This window comes from Aquarana catesbeiana, linkage group LG09, assembly GCF_042186555.1.
Source record: "Aquarana catesbeiana isolate 2022-GZ linkage group LG09, ASM4218655v1, whole genome shotgun sequence".
Taxonomy (NCBI): domain Eukaryota; kingdom Metazoa; phylum Chordata; class Amphibia; order Anura; family Ranidae; genus Aquarana; species Aquarana catesbeiana.
In genome coordinates this window covers 53,877,053-53,899,885 of record NC_133332.1, presented here as the reverse complement: position 1 = coordinate 53,899,885, position 22,833 = coordinate 53,877,053, and the positions used below count along the sequence as shown (strand labels likewise).

At 44.1% G+C, this 22,833-nt stretch overlaps 2 protein-coding genes across 4 annotated transcripts in view; one reads left to right on the top strand and one right to left on the bottom strand.

Annotated features, from left to right (window-relative positions):
• SPTBN4 (spectrin beta, non-erythrocytic 4) overlaps positions 1–6,610 on the top strand; it is a 285,984-nt gene extending 279,374 nt beyond the window's left edge. For all 3 annotated transcript variants that reach the window (XM_073598514.1, XM_073598515.1, XM_073598516.1), the window contains one exon: positions 1,262–6,610. In XM_073598514.1, coding sequence (XP_073454615.1) covers positions 1,262–1,423 — 162 coding nt within the window. In that variant the 3' untranslated portion in view covers positions 1,424–6,610. The remainder of the gene's footprint in view (positions 1–1,261) is intronic.
• Positions 6,611–11,543: 4,933 nt separating this feature from the next.
• The window catches only part of LOC141107639 (G-protein coupled receptor 4-like), a 120,470-nt gene continuing 109,180 nt past the window's right edge, over positions 11,544–22,833 (bottom strand). The window contains exon 2 of the mRNA XM_073598513.1: positions 11,544–12,773. Within this exon, the coding sequence (XP_073454614.1) occupies positions 11,713–12,747 (1,035 nt within the window). The 5' untranslated portion in view covers positions 12,748–12,773 and the 3' untranslated portion in view covers positions 11,544–11,712. The remainder of the gene's footprint in view (positions 12,774–22,833) is intronic.

Here is a 22,833-nt window from a genome sequence, read left to right as displayed (position 1 = left end):
AATATATTTAAGGTACCCATGTAGCGGCATCAATCTACACAGCGCTCCACCACACCCACACTGGTTCCCACCCCCAAGGGGTCTGCAATCCAACGTCCCCAACTAACACCCATACACCAGGGCCAATTTTTGGACAGAAGCCAATAAACCTACCAGCATGTCTTTGGAGTGTGGGAGGAAACCAGAGTACCCGGAGGAAACCCACGCAGGCACAGGGAGAACATGCAAACTCCAGGCAGGTAGTGTCGTGGTTGGGATTTGAACCAGCGACCCTATTGCTGCGAGGCGAGAGTGCTAACCACTACACCACTGTGTTGCCCCCAGCATGTGGGCGGAGTCATCTCATGAACGGGGAGGGTGGGTGGAGTCAGCATGCAGGCGGAGTCATCGTGTGGACGGAGAGGGTGGGTGGAGTCAGCGTGCGGGCAGAGTCAGTGTGTGGACGGAGAGGGTGGGCGGAGTCAGCGTGCGGGCAGAGTCAGCGTGTGGACTGAGAGGGCGGGCGAAGTTAGCCTGTGTAATGATACACATTACAAGGGGGCGTGTGTGAAGGGGGCGTGTCTTCTGCTGCCCTGTACCTCGCTGTGACAGAGATTGAAGCTGAGTTTACTTTCACTTTCCTATCTCCTCAGGAGATCCAGGTACAAAACTACAGAGAGAGATCAGAGAGAGAGAGAGAAATCAGAGAGAAAGAGAGACATCAGAGAGAGACATAACAGAGAGAGCCGTCTGCGGCTGAACATCCCGACGCCCATCTTGGTACACCCTGCACTCGGCTGTAGTAAGCCAGCAGCGGACATCTTGTTACACCCAGCCCACATAGTTCGAGCTGGGTGTAACAAGATGTCTGCTGCTGCTTACTGCAGCAGGGTGTACCAAGATGGGCTTCACAGCACAGCATTTCAAAAATAAATCCTTTCCACGTATCATTTATTACTGCATTTCAGTGCCAGCCACTTGTCGGTGCCATCTATCAGTGCCCATAAGTGCTGTCTATCAGTGCCACCTATCAGTCCCCATCAGTCAGTGCTAGCATTCAGTGCCCATCAGTCAAACTGTCAAATGACATTAAAAAAAAGTATCGGTAATCGGTATCGGCGAGTACTTGAAAAAAAGTATTGGTACTTGTTCTCGGTCTTAAAAAAGTGGTATTGGGACAACCCTAATCAACATACTTGTAGGTAAAAATTAAAATGCAGTTTACTACTGCTTTAATGTGCTCCGTTTTTTTTTTTTCTTTTTTTTTTCTTTTTTTAAATAGGAGGAAATGAAAAACTGGATTACAGCTATAACCACTTGTGTTTCTGAACATGCTGAGATAGCTAAATGGAGCCAGACCCTTCTTACTACCTCCTCCACCGATGAAGGAAATATCAAACGAGAGTCCGATCGCAGATCCAGCGCCGGGGGCCGTAAGAAGTGAACCACAAGGAGGAGCATGGAGCTTCGTACGATGCCCTCCTTCTGTACTTCTTCCGCCCCTAGGCGGAGCCAGGTGTTGGTCAAACACCTGAAGAGCAAGCCCTTCCAGATGATCTTCTTACATGTGGTCCGAGGAGCCTTCTGACATGTTTCGGAACTGAATCTTGATGTCTATGCATTATCTGAAAGTAGTTTTCCTACCCTGAGAAACTCCTGAGTGTTAAAAAAAAGAAATTTTATCCTGAAACTTCCATCCTACAAACATTCCCTCTCGGTTCTTCAAGGGCCTGGTGGGTTGTAATTTATCTAGCTCTTTTAGAGATTGGTGCACACGCATATAGAGGGCACAAACAGTGTAAAACTGTAGCCTATGTCTGTAGTAAAATATAGTTGATGGGAATACGGGCTGGGATAGGTGAGGGTTCAGGAACACTCGCTAGTTCAGGGGCAGAACCTCAAACCTTTGGTGACAAGTCTGAGTTCCTTTATACACTTAGATCAGGATCATATGAGAGCACAGGTGATAGGAGATAGCAGAGGACCAGATGTCTAGTTTTGTATTTATTTTGACAGTTTGCAAAAGATATCTTCAGAATACTTTTCTCAGTGCAATATTCGTGTAGCTGCTACAAGATTCCGGCTCTGTGCCATAAACAGAATCCCTATATCCAGGACATTGACTAATCTTCATCTTCTCTCCATGCAGTATTTGACTTGAATTATAATGATTACATTTCAGAAAATTCATTAACAGCTACATCTTTCATCACGTTAGTAGCACTGCAGCTTGTCCATGCCATGCTGGAGAACTTTCTAGTTTTCAGTGACGGGTAACTGTAGAATATGGAGATGAAATTCTCATTAAAGGGGACTCTCCATGTTCACAGCCCTGTACAAGCTCTGAAACTTGTGCTAATTTTTTTTTTTTTTTTTTTGCTCCTTCCATGCGGTTTTACTTTGTTTATACACATAAAGGTTTATTCCTGCTATCAGGAATATCACAATGTTGGCTCTACAGCATTGGACAGCTAAGTTGTAGCCCAAAGCCTACTACAATGTCAGTGCATGAACATTTTATTTACTGACCTCCAGTGAACAGCACAAGCAGAAGAGTGTCCTGGGCAGTAATTCATATCAGCCAATCAGAATTCACATCTAAGCAGTAGAGAGATTCTGATTGGGTACTGCTGCTTTTTCTTGGCTCCTTGTGAGTACTGCTGCTTTTTCTTTGCTCCTTGGGCTGTTTGTTAAGTAAGTCTGAGAATCTAATTAGACAGAGAGAATGACATAACACAAGAATGGCATGTGGCTTTATTTATTGGGATAGTGTAAAAAGCAAACACAATGTTGTAAAAGCCACAACTTGGAGGAACCAGATATTACTTTTGGCAGCTTAGCGCTTTTAGAGAAATTGAAAATGGCTATTATGAAAAGCAACCATTTTTTATGCAGCTCTTAAAAAAAAAAAAAAAAAAAAAAAAAAAAAAAAAAAGGGAAGACCGCATCACAAAATATTGTTCTTGTGTTTGGACAACTTCAATGTTCTAAGTTCAGACTGGTGTAGGAATAGAAAGAAGACACAGCAAATCTGTATGGGGAGTGCTGGGTGATTTTGCAAACCTTTCTGGACAATACACAGTAGGTGGATGTCTTCTCACCACCATGTAGGTAATTACAAAGTCTCCACCATTGTATTGGCTGGTTGGTTTATGGGGATACCAGCATAGATAGTGAAAGGGGGTGTTTATTATGAGAATTTGATTTTACTGGTTTGCGTAGGGTGTATTACAGTGTTGATGCCCTTTCTAGGTAAACCTTTTGGCCACGAAAAGATACACCAGGAATTGTTGGCTTTCAGTGATCTGGACCTTCAACACAAGGCTCTTTAGAATCCTTTGTAGACAGGATAGGAAAAGTTGTATTCAAATAAAACTTTAAAGTTCAAAAAGCAGGGCAGTGTAAAAATTGTAGCTGCAAAATGTTTAAAAAAACAAGTCAGCCTAAAAAAAAAAAAAAAAAAAGAAAGAAAGACCTCTCCATTGTAGGTGGAGGACTTTGTCAATGCTTTCCTTTATTAAACAGAAATGAAAGCGTTGCCCAAGTCCTCCACCCACACTGGAGAGGTGACAGAAACATCTGCTGTCTGTTACATATTGGCTTTTCTGGTTGCAGTTGCCTTCCTGTGTATGTTTTAAGTTGCATATACTCTACAGCCCTTTCTGCATTACCCATAATAGAGAAATCTACTTTTTGGGGAGAGTTGCTCTTTTCTTTGCACGGGTGATTTTTAATCGTCAGCATATTTTACAAAACGTGGCAGTATTCATTTACAGGCTTACCTGGCACCACTAAGTTCTCTCACTTGGTGCTGAGTGCACCACATGGACTGGAAGCCATTCAGAAAGTGGAGAATATTTCAAAATGAAAAAGGAGCCAGGGGCTTATGAATGTAAGAGAAGGGTGTTTTTTTTGTTTTTTTTTCCATTATCTTTTAAATTGTCTGTGTTTAAATGCAAGTGAACCCGCTCAGTTCTGCGGAGTGCTGGATTTGCATGTATATCTGTCCATGAGGGCTGCAAGAGAAACTCCAGGCAAACCAATTAAAACACAGTTGATCTATATTGCCTACCTTACATTGTGATTCTGTTCAGCCAGTCTGGCTATTTTATAGATTTCTGCCATACTGCACGGGAGGGGGGAACCTATGTCCAGGTTCAGTTTTGCCATTTTTCGGTTATCAGACAGTGAATTCTATCAGTGTGAAGATAGCGATAAACTGTACAGCGGGAAAGCCTAAATAGGAAATGGAGTGTCCCCTACCTGGCCATGCATGGTGCCACATGTGTGTGAATCACAAGACTGGCTGAATGGAATTACAAAAGCCTTGGGTGGGATGTTCTGCTTGGCAGATTTCTGACTGGGTGTTGTCTCTGGCATTAGCAAACCATTTACATGCATTTTCCATTGAAAACAGTGGGGGGAAAAAATGGTACAACTGGAATTGGAACGCACAAAACATTTATTGGAGGGGTTTCCTAAAGGGGGTCATAGACATCCTTTAGAAACAGTTGGTGTCTGCCCCCGAGTCCTGTACCTGTCATAGACAGGTGGTCATATTGAGATTTACAAGACTCCACAATAAGTCTGACCTTTAGACATCAGAGGTTTAAAAACAACAAAAATCATACTACAGCCATTTATTACAAATGGACTGCGATAGTCCAGCTGTAGAAGGACAGGTCCTCACTTCATGACGTTCTATGCAAAATATTGAACAGCTTTGGGCAATATCTTTTTATCCAGCCATGGGCCAAGGCCAATTTCTTTTTCTCAACACCAGTCAGTCTGGTTGGCTACATAGAGAACAGCAGCTATTTCGTGAACTAAAACGTTTTTTCATATTAGGCTTGTTAATTCACAATGAAGTACAGACATTGCTGTGAAGCATAAGATGTCAGTAAATAGGCCAATGGATCCTGGCAGATGGTAACAGTTGTTGAAGGCTATATTCACACCTGAACGCTTTGAATTTCAAAACGATGTGGTAAAATGACACAACACACATTTCAGATGCCAATTAATGGTACCTGAAAATGCGGTGCGGTTGTGCAGCGATTGTCGCGTGATAAATTGCGCTGCAATCTCAGCAAACCGCATTGCATGAAGCTTGCAAAAAAAAGTTCAGGAGCTTCTATTGAGCGACAAGCTTCATGCAGTGTGGTTTGCAGTGTGACAATCGCTGCAGAACCGCGCTGCGTTTTTAGGTGCTAAAATGCCATCTAAAATGCGCATTCTGCAATTTGTCGTTTTACCAGAGAGTTTTCAAATTGCGGCGATTCAAAATGCCCAGGTGTGAATGCAGCCTAAAGGATTAGTTTACCTTTTGTAAAAAAAAAATAATACAGGCATACCCTGCTTTAAGTACACTCGCGAGTACGGGCATACCTGCGAGTGTATGTAAAATGCCTCGCAAGTACTGTACAGCCATTTTGCAGCCACAGTAGAAGAAGCTGAAGCTCCGAGAGCGTAGCCCGCCCTGTTCCAGTGTGCCCCTTACAACCCTGCTACAGCCCATGACCCCCCACTACACCCTAGAAGTGAAAAAAGGTATTGCTTCACTTTAAGTACATTTTCATTTTACATACATGCTCTGGTCCCATTGTGTACTTAAAAGTGGGGTATGCCTGTAATAAATGTACATCTTTCTGCAGGTAAAAAAAGGTACAATTATTATTTTCTTTTTAAGGAGCCTACAGAGCATTTCACCCGCGATCAGCAGATCAGGGGTGCAATGCCAGGCTTCTGCAGACTCACAGTATAACTGTCTGCCTATACCTCCGATACAGTAAGGGAGTTACTTGAGAACAGGAAGATCAATGGACAACGAGAGCGCTCACCAGCATCCTCACAGCTCATTGGGCACTACAAGCAGTCCGCTGCAATGGCTGACGGTACTTGTAGTCTATTCATTCACAGGAAACTGTGAATGAATGACACTGTTGTGTGGGTGGAGCGGTTTTCAAATTGTGACTGCAGGTGCAGGGAGAGGATCCCCCACCTGCTGTCACAAGGATGGGATGGGAGGGTGTGCATGCTGAACCTGTTACACCCTAAGGCTCTGTTTCCACTAGTGCGACTTTTCATGCGACTTGGGACTGAAAAGTCGCATGACAAATTGTTTCCCATGATTTCCAATGAGTACCGTTCATATCTGTGCGACTTCAAAGTAGTCCCTGCACTACTTTGGTCCCACTTTGATGCGACTTGAGGTCCATAGATACAGGCATTGCTTAAAATCGCGGTAAAATCGCGGTAAAAAATCGCGGCAAAATCGCGCGACTTTGGGGACGCACTAGTGGAAACATAGCCTAAATATGGGTGTAACAGATTGAGAAAATGAATTTTGCCTTTAAGCTGAACTCCAGCTATACCATCAGTCTTGCACAGTCCTCCAGGCTCCTCACCTGTACTGAAACCGTTTACATTGATATCACTGCACACTGTGACCTTCCTAGAGTGTGCATTAGAAGCTACAGGAAGTCAGAGAGCACCTCATTTCCTGGCTGGAGGATGTCCGGCATCATCTAAAATGTTGTCTAGCTCGTTTTTCCTTAGCCTTGCTGTCATCACTGAGTCTGAAATGTGACATATAATTAAAAATGGAAAGGTTTCAATAAAAAAAAAAAAACAAACAAGTGTAGAAACCAGGGAAGGTAAAATATAAGCAGGTTAAATGTAACATTTTGATCTAGTACACAAAATGGCTGCTTCTGTGTAACCATTAGCCACGTCTAAAAAAAAAAATCCACGTATGTTTCATACGCACCACTGCATGTGCCCACTTCCATAGCCACATAGCACAGTGCATGCATGCCTCAGTGACTGCTGCAAGTAAAACACAAAACCTCTTTTTTCTTATTTTCTTCAGATTTTTTTTTAACTTTTATTTAAATACCATCAGAGAGTACATGTATTACCTGGGCCCGCTGCAGTTCACACAGGCCGGCCCACTTTTAGAAAAGTGGCTTTACTTCTACTGTGATAATTCCTGCAACCAGAACGACTGTAATTACAGGCTGTTAACGGTGGCCATATTGGCCCTGGAGCAAAGCATGCTGGTCTTTGTTGTTGTCCGATTCCAGTGCTACACAGTAAAGTGCTTTATTAGCTTTCCGTTGGCTACTGGAGGATGTACAGCACCAAAGACCACCAGGTTGGTGAGGTTGCAGCGTTGCCACGTACGTGTCTCAGCCACTAGGACCATGGAGAATCAGTGACTGCATGCCATAGGTTTACATAAGGGAACTCTAATGCATGAGCTGGTTATGTCCTCTCCAACTGGATTCTGTTCCTGCTGCTGTAAAAGGGTTTTCTAGAATGGGTTTAAAAAAAAAAAAGAGCAAAATGAAATTTTATTGTAAAGAATATTCAACTATTACAAAAAATAAAAATAAAAAAAGACATGAACATGTATTTTCCCAATGGGCTCAGGGCAACAGGTCCAATAAAATTCAGTTTCCAGAGTTTTATCAGGAGTGTCTTTTTTTTTGTGTGGGAGACTGGTTGGTTATTTAGAGGTCTCATTTCCTAACCTTTGTAGGTGGCTCAGTCACAGTATGCTTATACTACACACTCAACAAAACGATTTGTTTAGTCCAGCGATCTCCCCACCGCTGAGCTGTTGTGTTCTGACTCCCCCGCCACAACCCTTCTGATCAAGGTTCATTGGCTGAGAGCCCTGATCTGGAGTTGGTCGGCTGGTGCCTGATGCATTCCCTATTGTAATCAATGGAAAGGCAATAGAACGTATGTGTGCACAGCACTGCCCAAGAACATGCGTCATAACGCATGTCCACACGTGTTGATATGCATCATGATGGCTCGCTGTGCATTGACATGCCGCCATTGATTTTACTGGAAACCATACCAGGGGAAAAAGCAAAGGGGGTGAACCCAGCCTAAAGCCTTATTTATGTGCCAGCTGCAGCAAGAATCGGACACGTTCCTGCGGCTGGATTCACAGATGGATGTGCACCCAAGGGAGATAATCTGTTCCTGGCTGCGGGGAATTGCTTCAGATTATGTGTGAACACCTGTGGATAGCTACAGCGGCTGCCAGTCTCAATTGCTTTGTACCTGCAGCTCTTTGAATCCAGCTGCTGGATTCTTGTCACAACTGGCACATAAAATGCTGTGTGAATAAGGCCTAACAATCCTGCTGGAACAAGAAAACCCAATGATAAAAAGGGAAGCAATACCTTTTCTGGAGAAAATGCTGATATGGGCTGCCTTCGGTGCTGCTAACCTGACCAACAACCATGTCATATGACCTGTTAAATGTATGTACATTATATTACCAAAAGTATTGTGACGCCTGCCTTTACACGCACATGAATTTTAATGGCACCTCAGTCTTAGTCTGTATGGTTCAATATTGAGTTGGCCCACCCTTTGCAGCTAGAACAGCTTCAACTCTTCTGGGAAGGCTGCCCACAAGGTTTAGGAGTGTGTCTATGGGAGTGTTTGACCATTCTTCTAGGAGCGCATTTGTGAGGTCAGGCACTGACGTTGGACAAGAAGACCTGGCTCACAGTCTCCCCTTCAAATCATCCCAAAGGTGTTCTATCGGGTTGAGGTCAGGACTCTCTGCAGGCCAGTCAAGTTCCTTCACCCCAAACTCGCTCATCCATGTCTTTATGGACCTTGCTTTGTGCACTGGTCCAAATCCTTTGGTGGAGGGGGGATTATGGTGTGGGCTTGATTTTCAGGGGTTGGGCTTGGCCCTTTAGTTCCAGTGAAGGGAACTCTTAAAGCGTCAGCATACCAAGACGTTTTGGACAATTTCATGCTCCCAACTTTGTGGGAACAGTTTGGAGATGGTCCCTTCCTTTTTCAACATGACTGCACAAAGCAAGGTCCATAAAGACATGGATGAGCAAGTTTGGGGTGGAGGAACTTGACTGGCCTGCACAGAGTTCTGACCTCAACCCAATAGAACACCTTTGGGATTAATTAAAACGGACACTACGAGCCAGGCCTTCTCGTCCAATATCAGTGCCTGACCTCACAAATGCATTTCTGGAAGAACGGTCAAACATTCCCATAGACACATTCCTAAACCTTGTGGACAGCCTTCCCAGAAGAGTTGAAGCTGTTATAGCTGCAAAGGGTGGGCCAACTCAATATTGAACCTTACGGACTAAGATGTCATTAAAGGGGTTGTAAAGGTAAAAATTTTTTCACCTTAAAGCATTCTATGCATTAAGGTGAAAAAACTTTTGACAATACCGCCGCCCCCAGCCCCCCCGTTTTACTTACCTGACGCCTCGAATCTTCGCTGCTCGTTCTCGTCATCTTCATTGCAGCTCAGCCTGGTCGCTGATTGGCTGCAGTGGATGGATTGAAAGCAGCGCAGCCATTGGCTCGCGCTGCTGTCAATCACATCCGATGACGCGGCGCGCCGGGGGGCGGGGCCGAGTGATACAGCGAGCGGCTATAGCCGCCGGCTGTATCACGGGAGCGCGCCCGCAAGCACTCACCACCATGCGAGGGAGCTCGCATTAAGGTGGTTAATGCTTGCGGGGAGGGACCCCAGAAGACCAGGTTCGGGGCCACTCTGTGCAGAGCGAGCTGCACAGTGAAGGTAAGTATAACATGTTTGTTATTTTTAAAAAAAAAAAAATCTTACCTTTACAACCCCTTTAATGTTCATGTGCGTGTAAAGGCAGGTGTCACAATACTTTTGGTAATATAGTGTATAAAGGAAAACTGAAATACAAAAGTAGCTCAGCATTCTGATGTGTAAGACGACAAAATTCTGCTTATGAATATTATTTTGGTTATTTGGAGCACAGGTTTCAATGCTTGTACGTGAACTTTCCACACCAATGTCTTCATCTGTTATTCTGGCACACTGTGTGTGTACTGGAATGCCATAGGAAATGGATAGCACCCATTGCAACGCACAGGACGACATTCCTCTAATTGGTACAACAATGTGAGTGCGGTCTTAAAGGGTTAGTTCACAAAAAACTGCCCATGCAGGTATTGGGTTCCTGTAAATGAAAACACACTGTGCAGCTTTGACTACATTTGGATAATGCCCTTGCTATAGATGTAGGTCATCTATGTACTTCCCAAAGCCTGGCTGAAAATTTTCCTGGTCCTGCCCTTATTGCTAGGAAATTCCCAACCGTTCCGGTTCACCCCACCATTACAAAAACGAGCTCTCAAAACCCCACACGTGTGCAGTTCACCATCGCAGAGCCTACAGCTTTTGCAACAGGCGAGCAAGAGCACATGCAATCTTGAATCTGTGAATGAGCTCACTCCTGTGATGGTAGGGGGTGAGCAGTAACGGCTTTGGAGTGTCTTAGCAACTTGGAAGGACAGGGGGATGCCATTTCTGGGAGGCCAGGCTTCAGGAGGTACATAAATGGCCTATACCAGTGGTCTCTAAACTGCGGCCTGGGGGCCAGATGTGGCCCTTTACTTGCCTTTATCTGGCCCTTGGGGCACTATTCCACCAACTAACACCAATGATAAAGCACCATTCCCCCTACTGACACAATCAATCGGGTACTATTCTGCTCAGTGATATAAATAATGGGGCACTATTCCTCTTATTAAAACCAATGATGGGGCACTGATGCTGGGGCATTTTCTACTCCCGCTGACCACAGACCGGCCCTTTGCTTAGAAAGTTTGAAAACCCTTGGCCTACACCTATAGCAAGGGCATAATCCAGCTTTAATGAGAGCTGCACAGTTTGTTTTTTCTACAGACACCCTTTACCTGCATAGGCAGTTTTTGGAAAAGAACCCTTTAAAAGTGCCGTTGTCTAGTGAGAGAAATATCAGGACTGTTATGCTCACCCTCTGGCTTCAGTGATATGCGAGTACTTGACCTGCAACAAGTATGCAGATGAGGAAAAGCAAAGTCGGAAGTCTTATTTACTTATTGATTCCACAGGATCAGCATGACAGCCAGGTAACTAGCATTTACAGAATGAGAAGTCAGAAATGGCAACCGCTGCGTCTTCTTGGGGAAGGTTTCCCTGAAGAGCGGTGATTCCAAACAAGTGGATTTGCACATTTACACACAGGCTAATCCAAGTCCACCCCACCGTCCTTCATCCAACGTAGAATAGTTTTGGTGATTTATTTTGAGGTATCGACTACACTTTTTTCCTCATGTCTCTAGAAACACTCAGAATAGGTGACCAGACATTCACCCATCTAAAGGCTGCTCTGTGGTCTCTAAAATATGGCTGGACGTGGCCCTTTGCTTGCTTTTATCCAGCCCTTGGAGCAATATTTCATCCTCTGACAACAATGGGGCATAATTCCCCCCAACAATGAAGGGGAACAGTTCCTCCCAGTGACACCAATAATGGGGCATGATTCTTCCCACCCAATGACACCAACAATGGGGCACAATTCCTATCCGGTATTGTTTACTCCCACTGATGATGAGACATTGTCTACTCCCAATGACCACAGTCCAGCCCCCATAAAGTCTGAAGGACAGTAACCGGCCCTTTGTTTTGGAAGGTGAGAGAACCCTTGGCATAGAGGAAGCCGGAGACCCTGTTATGATATCACTGGGCCTAAAATAAGGCATACAGTAAATAGAAAAACTTTTATATATAAAAAATAATTAGCAGGTTAATAAAAAGGGAAAAAGGATTAACCAGGCAAGGCAAAATATTAACAGAATAAACTTCAGCTTTAAATAGGCCCTTCGACTTTAAGTTTCTTGTACGATCAGTCTGGTTAGTCTCTAGAACGATCAAACTGCCGTGTCTTCCTTTCTTTCTACCAGGAGATGGTCGTTCTCTACATGATTGACCACTGTATTATAACCAACAGCCCTCGAAGACTCCCTCAGAGAGGACCGCGGATGGCGTATGGATCGGAATCCAGTCCATATAGCTCGGACCTCCTTCAACAAGTCTTGCTTGATACTTTCACTGACAAATATATTGACGAAAGGGTCCAGAGCACTGCTAAGGCTGGTGAAGGTGAACGTGATCCGATAAGATGGACGTAATCTATCCTCCATAGCACAGGGATTGGGATATCGCTCACTGACATACGAGCGGAAGAAAAGCACGATGTGATACGGGAGGTAGCAGATGACAAATATGCCGGTCATGGTTAGAAGGAGTCCGATGATCTTACGCTTCTGATCTTTCTCTAAGCCCTGACTTCGATGGACCACTCGGACTACAGAGCAGTAGGAGACCACAAGGATCACTAAAGGGATCAGGAAAACAACGAAGATGCGAAAATAGTTGACGCGAACCATCCACATGTCCAGCGGATATTTCTCATAGCAAAGCTTGATATTGTGACTGGAATTGAAGAGTTCATTTTTACCAAGGAAAACCGAATGGGTTCCTAAGATGATCAGCCAAATCACCACGCAGACTATTAAGGCACCCCTCATAGTCCGCAAGGCTTTGGCCCTGAATGGAAAGACGGTTGCTACAAAGCGGTCAGCGGCGATGCAGCTGAGGAAAGCTATGGTGGTGTAGAGATTAGCATTAAAGAAAAAGCCAACAATCTTACAGCTGACAGCCCCAAAGAGCCAGTCTTCTTTAGCGGTGTAGGCAATCCAAACCGGCAGGGTGCAGATGTACACCAGATCCGAGGCGCAGAGATTGGCCAGATACACCCCCAGCACATTTTTTCGCTTCACATGTTGGTATATCACGCCTGTTGCTGCCAAGTTACCAAGCAATCCAAAGACAAAGACTATTCCATAGATGATGGGGAAGAGGGTGCTCTCATACGGAGCAGTGTAGTTTTGGGTGCATGCCATGAATGTTCAGCTTTCGACACCACAACCTAAGGAGAAAACAAAGAACAACGTAAATAAAGTGTAAAACCAATACGTATCTCCGTATAATTAAAATTACGCATTGCATTGCCAATTTCATGAGAACATAATGTTTTATTGTTTACCTTGAAGTCATTTTATCAGTGGCAGCTAATGCTAAACATTTTTTTTTTTTTTAGGGGGGGGGGTGTTCTGTCGATTACTGGAGATCGTCGGATAATGCCTCCGACTATCTGTGCATGCGCAGTAGTGATGTCACTCCAGCTGATCTGCCAATGAGCTGGCATGACGTCACTATCGCGCATGCGCAGATCATCTGAGGCATTATCTGACGATTAGCAAAGCAATTTCTTCATGCAAACCTAGCACGTACTTGTAGACTGTCTAGTTAATTAACCGTGGTGTGTCTGGCCACCATGAGACATTAGACTGTATGCACATTCTAACAAAGACCAGAGTGCAGGATCTATACGTTTTGCAGAATTTCTCAGTAGGAGATCTCTATATAATGATCCCAGTACTGATTTTGGGAACAACACACCTTGTCCTGTCCACATACTGCTCCCCTCTGGTCTAGGGAAGCACAAAGACTTAGGATAAGAGCCATATGATGAGATCTATCATCTCTCATCCACAGAAAGTGATCAGCCATGGACACCAATAGAAATCTCTTTATTGATCCACAAGACTATTACCATTCCAGGCAGCACCAAAGTGTTGCAGTAACACTCCACTCCACTGCAGTAATCCCAGTCTGTCTATGAAGAAAACTCATTGCAACACAAAAGCAGCAAACACCCCGCAGACATACTGCACCTGCATTTTAGGGTTCAAGTTAACTGCAGATAACCCTCCATGATGGAAGGAGAGCCAATGATGGGAGTACAGCTACTTGTCCAAGTCTTGAGACCAGCCACTACTTGCTGTATTTTTTCTTCCATTCATTAAAATCAATGGGGCTTCACCCAGTACTGAGACTCTGAGGTCAGCCATACAGGGTTCGAAACTTGGCTGGTTCCTGCTTATTTAAACCATTAATGGGCAGGCTGAATGTACCAAGTCGATCGATCAACTTGGGTACAACCAGCCTGCCGGATTCACTTCCAATTATCGCAAGCGGCTGCTATAGCCACTAGCAATAGTCACTGTCTTCTCCTTGCGGAGACGGCTTTCCTCTCCCCTCCCCGCCAGTAGAAGACGATGTCTTGGCAGGAGAGATTTCCCTGCCAGCACTTTGTGTATTGATGAGGAAATCTTGCAAATTTCGTTCTTGCAACCCGTGACTGCAGGAAAGAAATTTGCACCATCTTTAGTCTGCCTAAAACAGCCTCTTTAACCCTTTCATGCATAAGCCTATTTCTGACGTTTGTTGCTTACAAGTTAAAATCCGTTTTTTGCTAGAAAAAATGCGGTTTCTTTGCTGCGCAAGGTTGCGGGGATGGGGGCGCTTTATTATTATAAATGTTTTCTTATTAAATTTTTTTTTTTTTTTTTTTATGTTGTCACTTTAAAAAAAAAAAATCTGATAACTTTTATTGCTGTCACAAGGAATGTAAACATCCCTTGTGACAGTAATAGGTGGTGACAGGTACTCTTTATGGAGGGATCAGGGGCCTAAAGGACCCCAAATCCCGCCATTTGCACTTCAAAATATTCAGATCTTCCTCCCTGTGCCTGCGTGGGTTTCCTCCGTTTACTCCGGTTTCCTCCCACAATCCAAAGACATGCTGGGAGGTTAATTGGCTTCTGTCTAAATTGGCCCTAGTATATGAATGTGAGTAAGGGACCTTAGGTGTAAGCTCTTTGGGGGCTGGTACTGATGTATAGTATATCTATGTAAAAGTGCTGAGTGAATATATAAGTACCAGTAATCAATGTACTAAACTTTTTTTTTTTTTTTTTAATGCTTGGCTTTAGTACGTTATCGTTTTTGGACACTAGAGGGCAGTATAAAACAAGCATTTCCCACAATGACCACCGAATGATAACTTTTTTTTATTGAGTGCCCATACACTCTTCAATAAATAATCAATGGCTTTCTTCAGCCTCTCCTGACAGGAATAACTGATAGTTAATAATACAATTGATTGATAGCCAAACAGAGTAATTCAGGCGATAGTTAGAAGACATGATCGCAAGTTGACTGCATCTCTTTTTCCACCATACAACCTCATAATCCAATCAACCAAAATATGATCCACTTGATCAATGAATAATCACAGTGCTGCCAATTGATGCAAAACAAATCAATAAATGTATATTGTGGCCAACTGACTCCATTTGATCAAATCCGTTCTAAACTGCTGCTTTCTATGGGGGCACTGGTGTGGACTCGCTCCAGAGCTGCTCTGTGTCTATAGACATAGAAAGTGCAGTATGCCCCGCCCCCCCCTGCTCCCGCTTCACGGAATTGGCTCCCGCTGCCATCAATCTGCCCAGGAAGAAGGGAAGAGAGCAGAGAGAGCCGCTGCTCTCATGCATATCACTGGATCGAGATTGGGTGCAAGCCAGGAGTGCTGGCGGGGGGGCCCCAGAAGAGGATTGGGGCTGCTCTGTGCAAAACCATTGCACAGAGCAGGTCAAGTATAACATGATTATTTTTTTAATAGAAAGAAAATTATAGATTTACAATAACTTTAACCTCTTGCCAACCACCCCACGCACATTTACTGTGGGGCGCTGGCTCCTCTGAGCAGAATCCCGTACCTAGTATGTGATTCTGCACTTCCAGGTCTGGGGCACGCCATCAGCGACCCGCTCCCACTGTGATTGGGCACAGCATGAGCCAATCAGGGGGCCCGGTGGCCTCGATGTTCAGGAGAGAGGCAGAACAGCGGTCTGCATATGTAAACAAGTCAGATCATTGTTCCGTTAGTAGGGAAGACAGAGATCCTGTGTTTCTGCCAAGCAGGAACACAGATCTCTGCTTTCCCACAGTACAAGCACCCCCCCCCCACAGTTAGTACACACTCCCTAAGCACATATTTAACCCTTTCATCACCCCTGATGTTAACCTCCTCTCAGCCAGTGTCATTAGTACAGGGCATATTTTTTACCACTGATCACTGTATTAGTGTCACTGGTCCCCAAAAAAGTGTCAGTTAGGCGTCCGATTTGTTTGCTGCAAAATCACAGTCCCGCTATAAGTCGCTGATTGCCTCCATTACTAGTAAAAAAATATAATAATAATAAAAATAAAAATTCCATAAAAATATCCCATAGTTTTGTTTGGGCAAAAGTTATAGCGCCTACAATCAACATACACTTATTGGGATTTTTTTTTACCAAAAACATGTAGCAGAATACATATTGGCCTAAATTGATAAAGAATTTTTTTTTTTTTATTGGAAGGGTTTTATAGCAGAAAATAAAAAATATATTTTTTTTTTCAAAACTGTCGGTCTTTTTTGTATATAACGCAAAAAATAAAAACCTCAGGAGGTAATCAAATACCACCCAAAAAAAAGCTCTATTTGTGGGGAAAAAGGACATCAATTTTATTTGGGTACAGTGTCGCACGGCCGCGCAATCGCCAGATAAAGTAACACAGTGCCATATTGCAAAAAATGGCCTGGTCATGAAGGGGGGTAAATCTACCAGAGCTAAAGGGGTTAAATCAGATGCCAAAACGTGCTTAAAAAAAAAAAATGAGGAATTAATATTTCATAGATTTCGTTTTACTATAAATCTAGACACAGAGAAACACACAAAATATGCCATTTTTTGTGATACAACACACAGACAATTATGTGTTTTTTATTTTTTTGCGCTATAGACAAAAAAAGACCGAAAATTTTGAAAAAAAAAAACAAAAAAACTATACTTTTTATCTTCTGTTATAAAACATATCCAATAAAAAAAATGTAAAAAATCAAATGTCTTCATAAATTTAGGCCAAAATGTGACCGGTTACATATTTATGGTAAAAAAAAAATCCCAATAAGCATAAATTGATTGGTTTACACGAATGTTATAGCATCTACAAACTATGGAATATATTTATGCAATTTTTATGTATTTTTTTTTATACCAGTGAAGGCAGCATTGAGCAACTTATAATGGGACTGTGAGATTGCGGCGGGCAATCGGACAGCTAACTGACACTTTTGACACTTTGTGGGAACCAGACACTCATACAGTGATCAAAAAATATGCATGGTCACTGTACTAATGACACTCGCTGGGAAGGGGTATAACATCTAGTACGAGCAAAGGGTTAACTGTGTGCCTAACCTGTGTTTTTGTGTACATAGTGTGCTGATTTTACTAAGGGGAAGACATGGATTCTAATCCCTGCTTTGCAGAGACACAGCGTACATCCCTTTCCCCCCTGTCAGAACTAAGAGATGCCTTGTTTACATATCTCAGTTCTCTGTGTATCGACTGGCGGGTGCCGGACATCGAGTGCCCAGCACCTGCAGATCAGCTTCTGGTGTGAATTATAGCAGAAGCAACCCAACAGCGGTGTGCGTGCGCCCCTTGCAGGCAGAAGTGTAAAATCACATATATATATATATATATATATATATATATATATATATATATATACACAGTATCTCACAAAAATGAGTACACCCCTCACATTTTTTGTAAGTATTTGATTCTATCTTTTCATGTGACAACACTGAAGAAATACACAATTTGCTACAATGTAAAGTAGTGAGTGTACAGCTTGTATAACAGTGTAAATTTGCTGTCCCCTCAAAATAACTCAACACACAGCCATTAATGTCTAAACTGCTGGCAACAAAAGTGAGTACATCCCAAAGTGAAAATGTCCAAATTGGGGCCAAAGTGTCAATATTTTGTGTGGCCACCATTATTTTCCAGCACTGCCTTAACCCTCTTGGGCATGGAGTTCACCAGAGCTTCACAGGTTACCACTGGAGTCCTCTTCCACTCCTCTATGACAACATCAAGGAGCTGGTGATGTTAGAGACCTTGCGCTCCTCCACCTTCTGTTTGAGGATGCCCCACAGATGCTCAATAGGGTTTAGGTTTGGAGACATGCTTGGCCAGTCCATCACCTTTACCCTCAGCTTCTTTAGCAAGGCAGTGGTCATCTTGGAGGTGTGTTTGGGGTCCTTATGTTGGAATATTGCCCTGCGGCCCAGTCTCCGAAGGGAGGGGATCATGACCTGCTTCCGTATGTCACAGTACATGTTGGCATTCATGGTTCCCACAATGAGCTGTAGCTCCCCAATGCTGGCAGCACTCATGCAGCCCCAGACCATGACACTCCCACCACCATGATTGACCGTAGGTAAGACACACTTGTCTTTGTATTCCTCGCCTGGTTGCCGCCGCATACCCTTGGCACCATCTGAACTAAATAAATTTATCTTGGTCTCATCAGACCACAGGACATGGTTCCAATAATAATATGTCCTTAGTCTGCTTGTCTTCAGCAAACTGTTTTTTGTGCATCATCTTTAGAAGAGGCTTCCTTCTGGGACGACAGCCATGCAGACCAATTTGATGCAGCGTGTGGCGTATGGTCTGAGCACTGACAGGCTGACCCCCCCACCCCATCAACCTCTGCAGCAAAGCTGGAGGCACTCATACATCTATTTCCCAAAGACAACCTCTGGATATGACGCTGAACACGTGCACTCAACTTCTTTGGTCGACCATGGCGAGGCCTCTTTTGAGTAGAACCAGTTCTGTTCTGTTCTATGGTCTTAGCCACCGTGCTGCAGCTCAGTTTCAGGGTCTTGGCAATCTTTTTATAGCCTAGGCCATGTAGAGCAACAGTTTTTTTTTCAGATCCTCAGAGAGTTCTTTGCCATGAGGTGCCATGTTGAACTTCCAGTGACCAGTATGAGAGAATGAGAGCGATAACACCAAATTTAACACACCTGCTCCCTATTCACACCTGAGACCTTGTAACACTAACGAGTCACATGACACTGGGCCCAATTAACCAGGAGAAGTGCAAGGTCTCTAACATTCACCAGCTCCGTGATGTCCTCATGGAGGAGTGGAAGAGGACTCCGGTGGCAACCTGTGAAGCTCTGGTGAACTCCATGCCCAAGAAGGTTAAGGCAGTGCTGGAAAATAATGGTGGCCACACAAAATATTGACACTTTGGGCCCAATTTGGACATTTTTACTAAGGGGTGTACTCACTTTTGTTGCCAGCGGTTTAGACATAAATGGCTGTGTGTTGAGTTATTTTGAGGGGACAGCAAATTTACACTGTTATACAAGCTGTACACTCACTACTTTATATTGTTGCAAAGTGTCATTTCTTCAGTGTTGTCACATGAAAAGATAGAATAAAATATTTACAAAAATGTGAGGGGTGTACTCACTTTTGTCAGATACTGTACATAATTCTGCACAGGAGAGCCTCCCTGTAGCAGTAAAACTGCTATGGGATGGACTTTAAGTGGTTAAACTACCAAGCATCTCTGTATTGTTTCTAATAATTCAACAGGGTTGAGTGTTGTTCTGAATAGTCAAGTACTACAATGTTCAGAAGTAGAGGATATTTATTCACATAACAGCTGCTGCCCCCATAGAGACAGAGAAGCATTCATGAAAATCCAATCATTCAGTCCATGCACAATATTTTAGTTCTATATACTGTATATGTGACCATCATAAATATTGGTAGTTCTCTATGTGGACAGCAGTCCCTATGTCAACACACAATGACAAGTTTAAACTTTCAGTAAGTTGTATTTGGACACTCCTACGCATTTCCACCCAGCAGCTGCTTCCAGATCAATGCATGTCACTAATAGAGACATTTAAAGGATACGGCAGGCAATCACAAGGCACTCAGAGTAGATGGATTTTAAAATAAGTGCAGCTCATCATTGGTACTCTATCAGCACCTGTCTATTATATAAGCACAGTGTATGCATGTACGTATGTACGGATGTATGCATTGTGACGATCCGGGGTGATTAGGTTCAAGTGGTGCATGCAGTTTTCCACTCCAGACTGCATTTTTAAGGCATGGCAGCCCACTTTTATTTAAAGGTAACGAAAAAGTTCAAACAGTAATCTTCCCTCGCGGGGGGGGTTCCACCATCACTGTATAAACAAACTATAGCCTCCTGGCTTACTCACTGTCAGTTTTGTGCTGTTTTGGTCGTGAGCCACATCTGCCTGCTACAGAAATGCACATAAAGGTTGCCACCTGCAGCCTTATACTCCGAGACCTCCTGTCTCTTTCTCCTGGAGCCGTCTCCTACTGGGACCCTCCCGACCTCCCAGGCCAGATGATTATGAAGCCAGGACACAGGTGTACAATTAGCAAGCCTACCAAAATCAGGCATACACTGTCCATATGCACCTATGACATGGGGTCGCATCTCCACAGTATGTATGTATATATATATATATATATATATATATTATATATAATTTGGGCAAGGATACCACTCAAAACTGTATTTTCCCGAATCATCTGAGTGACTGCAAATGATGCTTGGAAAGCCTAATATAGTCATGATAAAAAGTCAGTGCACCCCATTAATATGGATGACTTATGAACATATTTGAACAGGCAAACATTAGATATTCATTCAAACAAAGCCCAACAGATAAAGTGGTTATACTTGAACAAAGTACACATAAATGACATGGTGTATACAGTCTCATAATATTAACAACAGTGCAGATTTGTCATATGGAAAAAACAAAAAAAAAAATTTCTCAGAGAAGAGGTGCAGGTAACCACCTCTGAGCACCGTCCCTTGGTTCCAACCCCTAACCACCTCTGAGCACCGTCCCTTGGTTCCAACCCCTAACCACCTCTGAGCACCATCCCTTGGTTCCAACCCCTAACCACCTCTGAGCACCGTCCCTTGGTTCCAACCCCTAACCACCTCTGAGCACCGTCCCTTGGTTCCAACCACTAACCACCTCTGAGCACCGTCCCTTGGTTCCAACCCCTAACCACCTCTGAGCACCGTCCCTTGGTTCCAACCACTAACCACCTCTGAGCACCGTCCCTTGGTTCCAACCCCTAACCACCTCTGAGCACCGTCCCTTGGATCCAATCCCTAAACGCCTCTGAGTACCGTCCCTTGGTTCAACCCACTAACCTTCTCTGAGCACTGTCCCTTGGTTCCACCCCCTAACCACCTCTGAGCACCGCCCCTTGGTTCCACCCCCTAACCGCCTCTGAGCACCTTCCCTTGGTTCTACCCCCTAACCACCTCTGAGCACTATCCCTTGGTTCCACCCACTACACACAGCCCAGTGCTGCCCCTTTTAGAGAATAAAGAACCAAGTATCATTTTGTGGTGTTAAGTAATTTGTATCAAATGTGTTAATTAGAACCCCTGCAACCAGCAACAATAAACCCCCCAGCAGCAAAAGATCTCCCACAACAACAAAAAACCCCACAACAAAATACTCCTCCAGTAACAATAGATCAACCCAGCAGCCAACATTAACTGACCCTCCAGCAGCCAGCAATAATAGATTGCTCCCTCAACTGTAGGTCCATCTTAGCTACAACTGACTCCCCCCCCCCCCCCCCCCCCCAGCAACAATAAATCCCCCCCAGCAACAACAGACCCATCCACAACAAAATGACCCCCCCCCCACAAGTAACAATAGATCAATCCTAGCAATGATAGACCCCCACCAGCAAAAAAAGATCTCCCACCAGCCAGCATCAATAGACCTCTCCATCAATATTATATTTCTCCCAGCAACAATAGACCTCCCCTGCATTAACAGACCTCCCCTCCCACTGCAACAATAGAATCTCCACCACCCCTTGTCATTACATACATGTCATTCCTGCTGAAAAAAAAGCTCTGGGAAAAAGTAAGTACACTGATACTAGTACATTTATCACCACCTCAAATGCATGAAAATGAAATTGGGTGTTCCAAATTAGAAGCCAGTGATTAAAAAGTTCTTATAAAGTATTTAACCCTTTTCGATGCCAGGTCCATACAACATACAGACCTGACAGCGGGGGGGGGGGGGGTTTACAAACATTATGCCCAGTAATGTATCCCGGGCTCCACTTGCCCATCTGCAGGCTCGGGACTGACATAGCAGGTGCTCCTGGGTAGGGGGGAGGTGCCACCCCCCCCCCCCCCCCATGTCCGCTTTCCTCCTCTCCTTGTTGCTGACCCAGAAAGCAACAAGTTTGACATCACTTTCGGGTCTGCCCGTCAGTGTGCCCAACTAGCATGGCCGGGAAAGAATATATTGCAATGTGATCTGCATTGTATTACATTCGATAGAGCACAGGGGAGAGGTGCAGAGTCTTTTAGACCCTGGATGTCCCATTAAAGAGATTCTGTCACCAAATTTAAAGTTTGACATGTTGGGTATTTATGCGGTGCAACCACATCTTTTAGAATTTACCAAAAAATTGGTTACCTTTGCGGGAATATCGTGTGACATAAAAAATTGGAACTACCACTATTTTAGTCTCTAGGGCAGTGGTCTCCAAACTGCAGCCCGGGGGCCAGATGTGACCCTTTGCTTGCTTTTATCCGGCCCTTAAGGTGCCATTTTATTCACTGACACCAATGAAGGGCACAATTCCTCCCAATGACACCAATGATGGGGCACAATTCCTCCCAATGACACCAAGGATGGGGCACAATTCCTCCCAATGACACCAACAATGGGGCCCAATGCCACCAATGATGGGGCACAAGGCCTCCCAATGAAACCAATGATGGGGATTGTTTACTCCCACTGACACCGAGACATTTTGAACTCCTGATGGCCACATTCCGGCCCCCTTAATGTCTGGAGGACAGTACACCGGCCCTTTGTTTAGAAAGTTTGGAGACCCCTGCTCTAGGGTGTCTGCTTTCAGAAAATATACAATGTTTTGAGGAGTTTATGTAATCTTCGTGCCTAAAGTGATTTTTTTAAGTATGTGTGCAAACAAAAATGCAAAAGCCGCTCTGGTAGCTCGGATCTCTAGGATCCGATGTTCTTTGCTATTGGCGTGAGTGGTGTCATTATGCCAAGAAGGGCTAAGGCCCGCCGAAAGTTGTAGTCATTATACGGCGACAGGTCGGCTCTCCTGCGCAAATCGCCATAGCTGTACGGCGGCTCACGCAGGCACGATAGC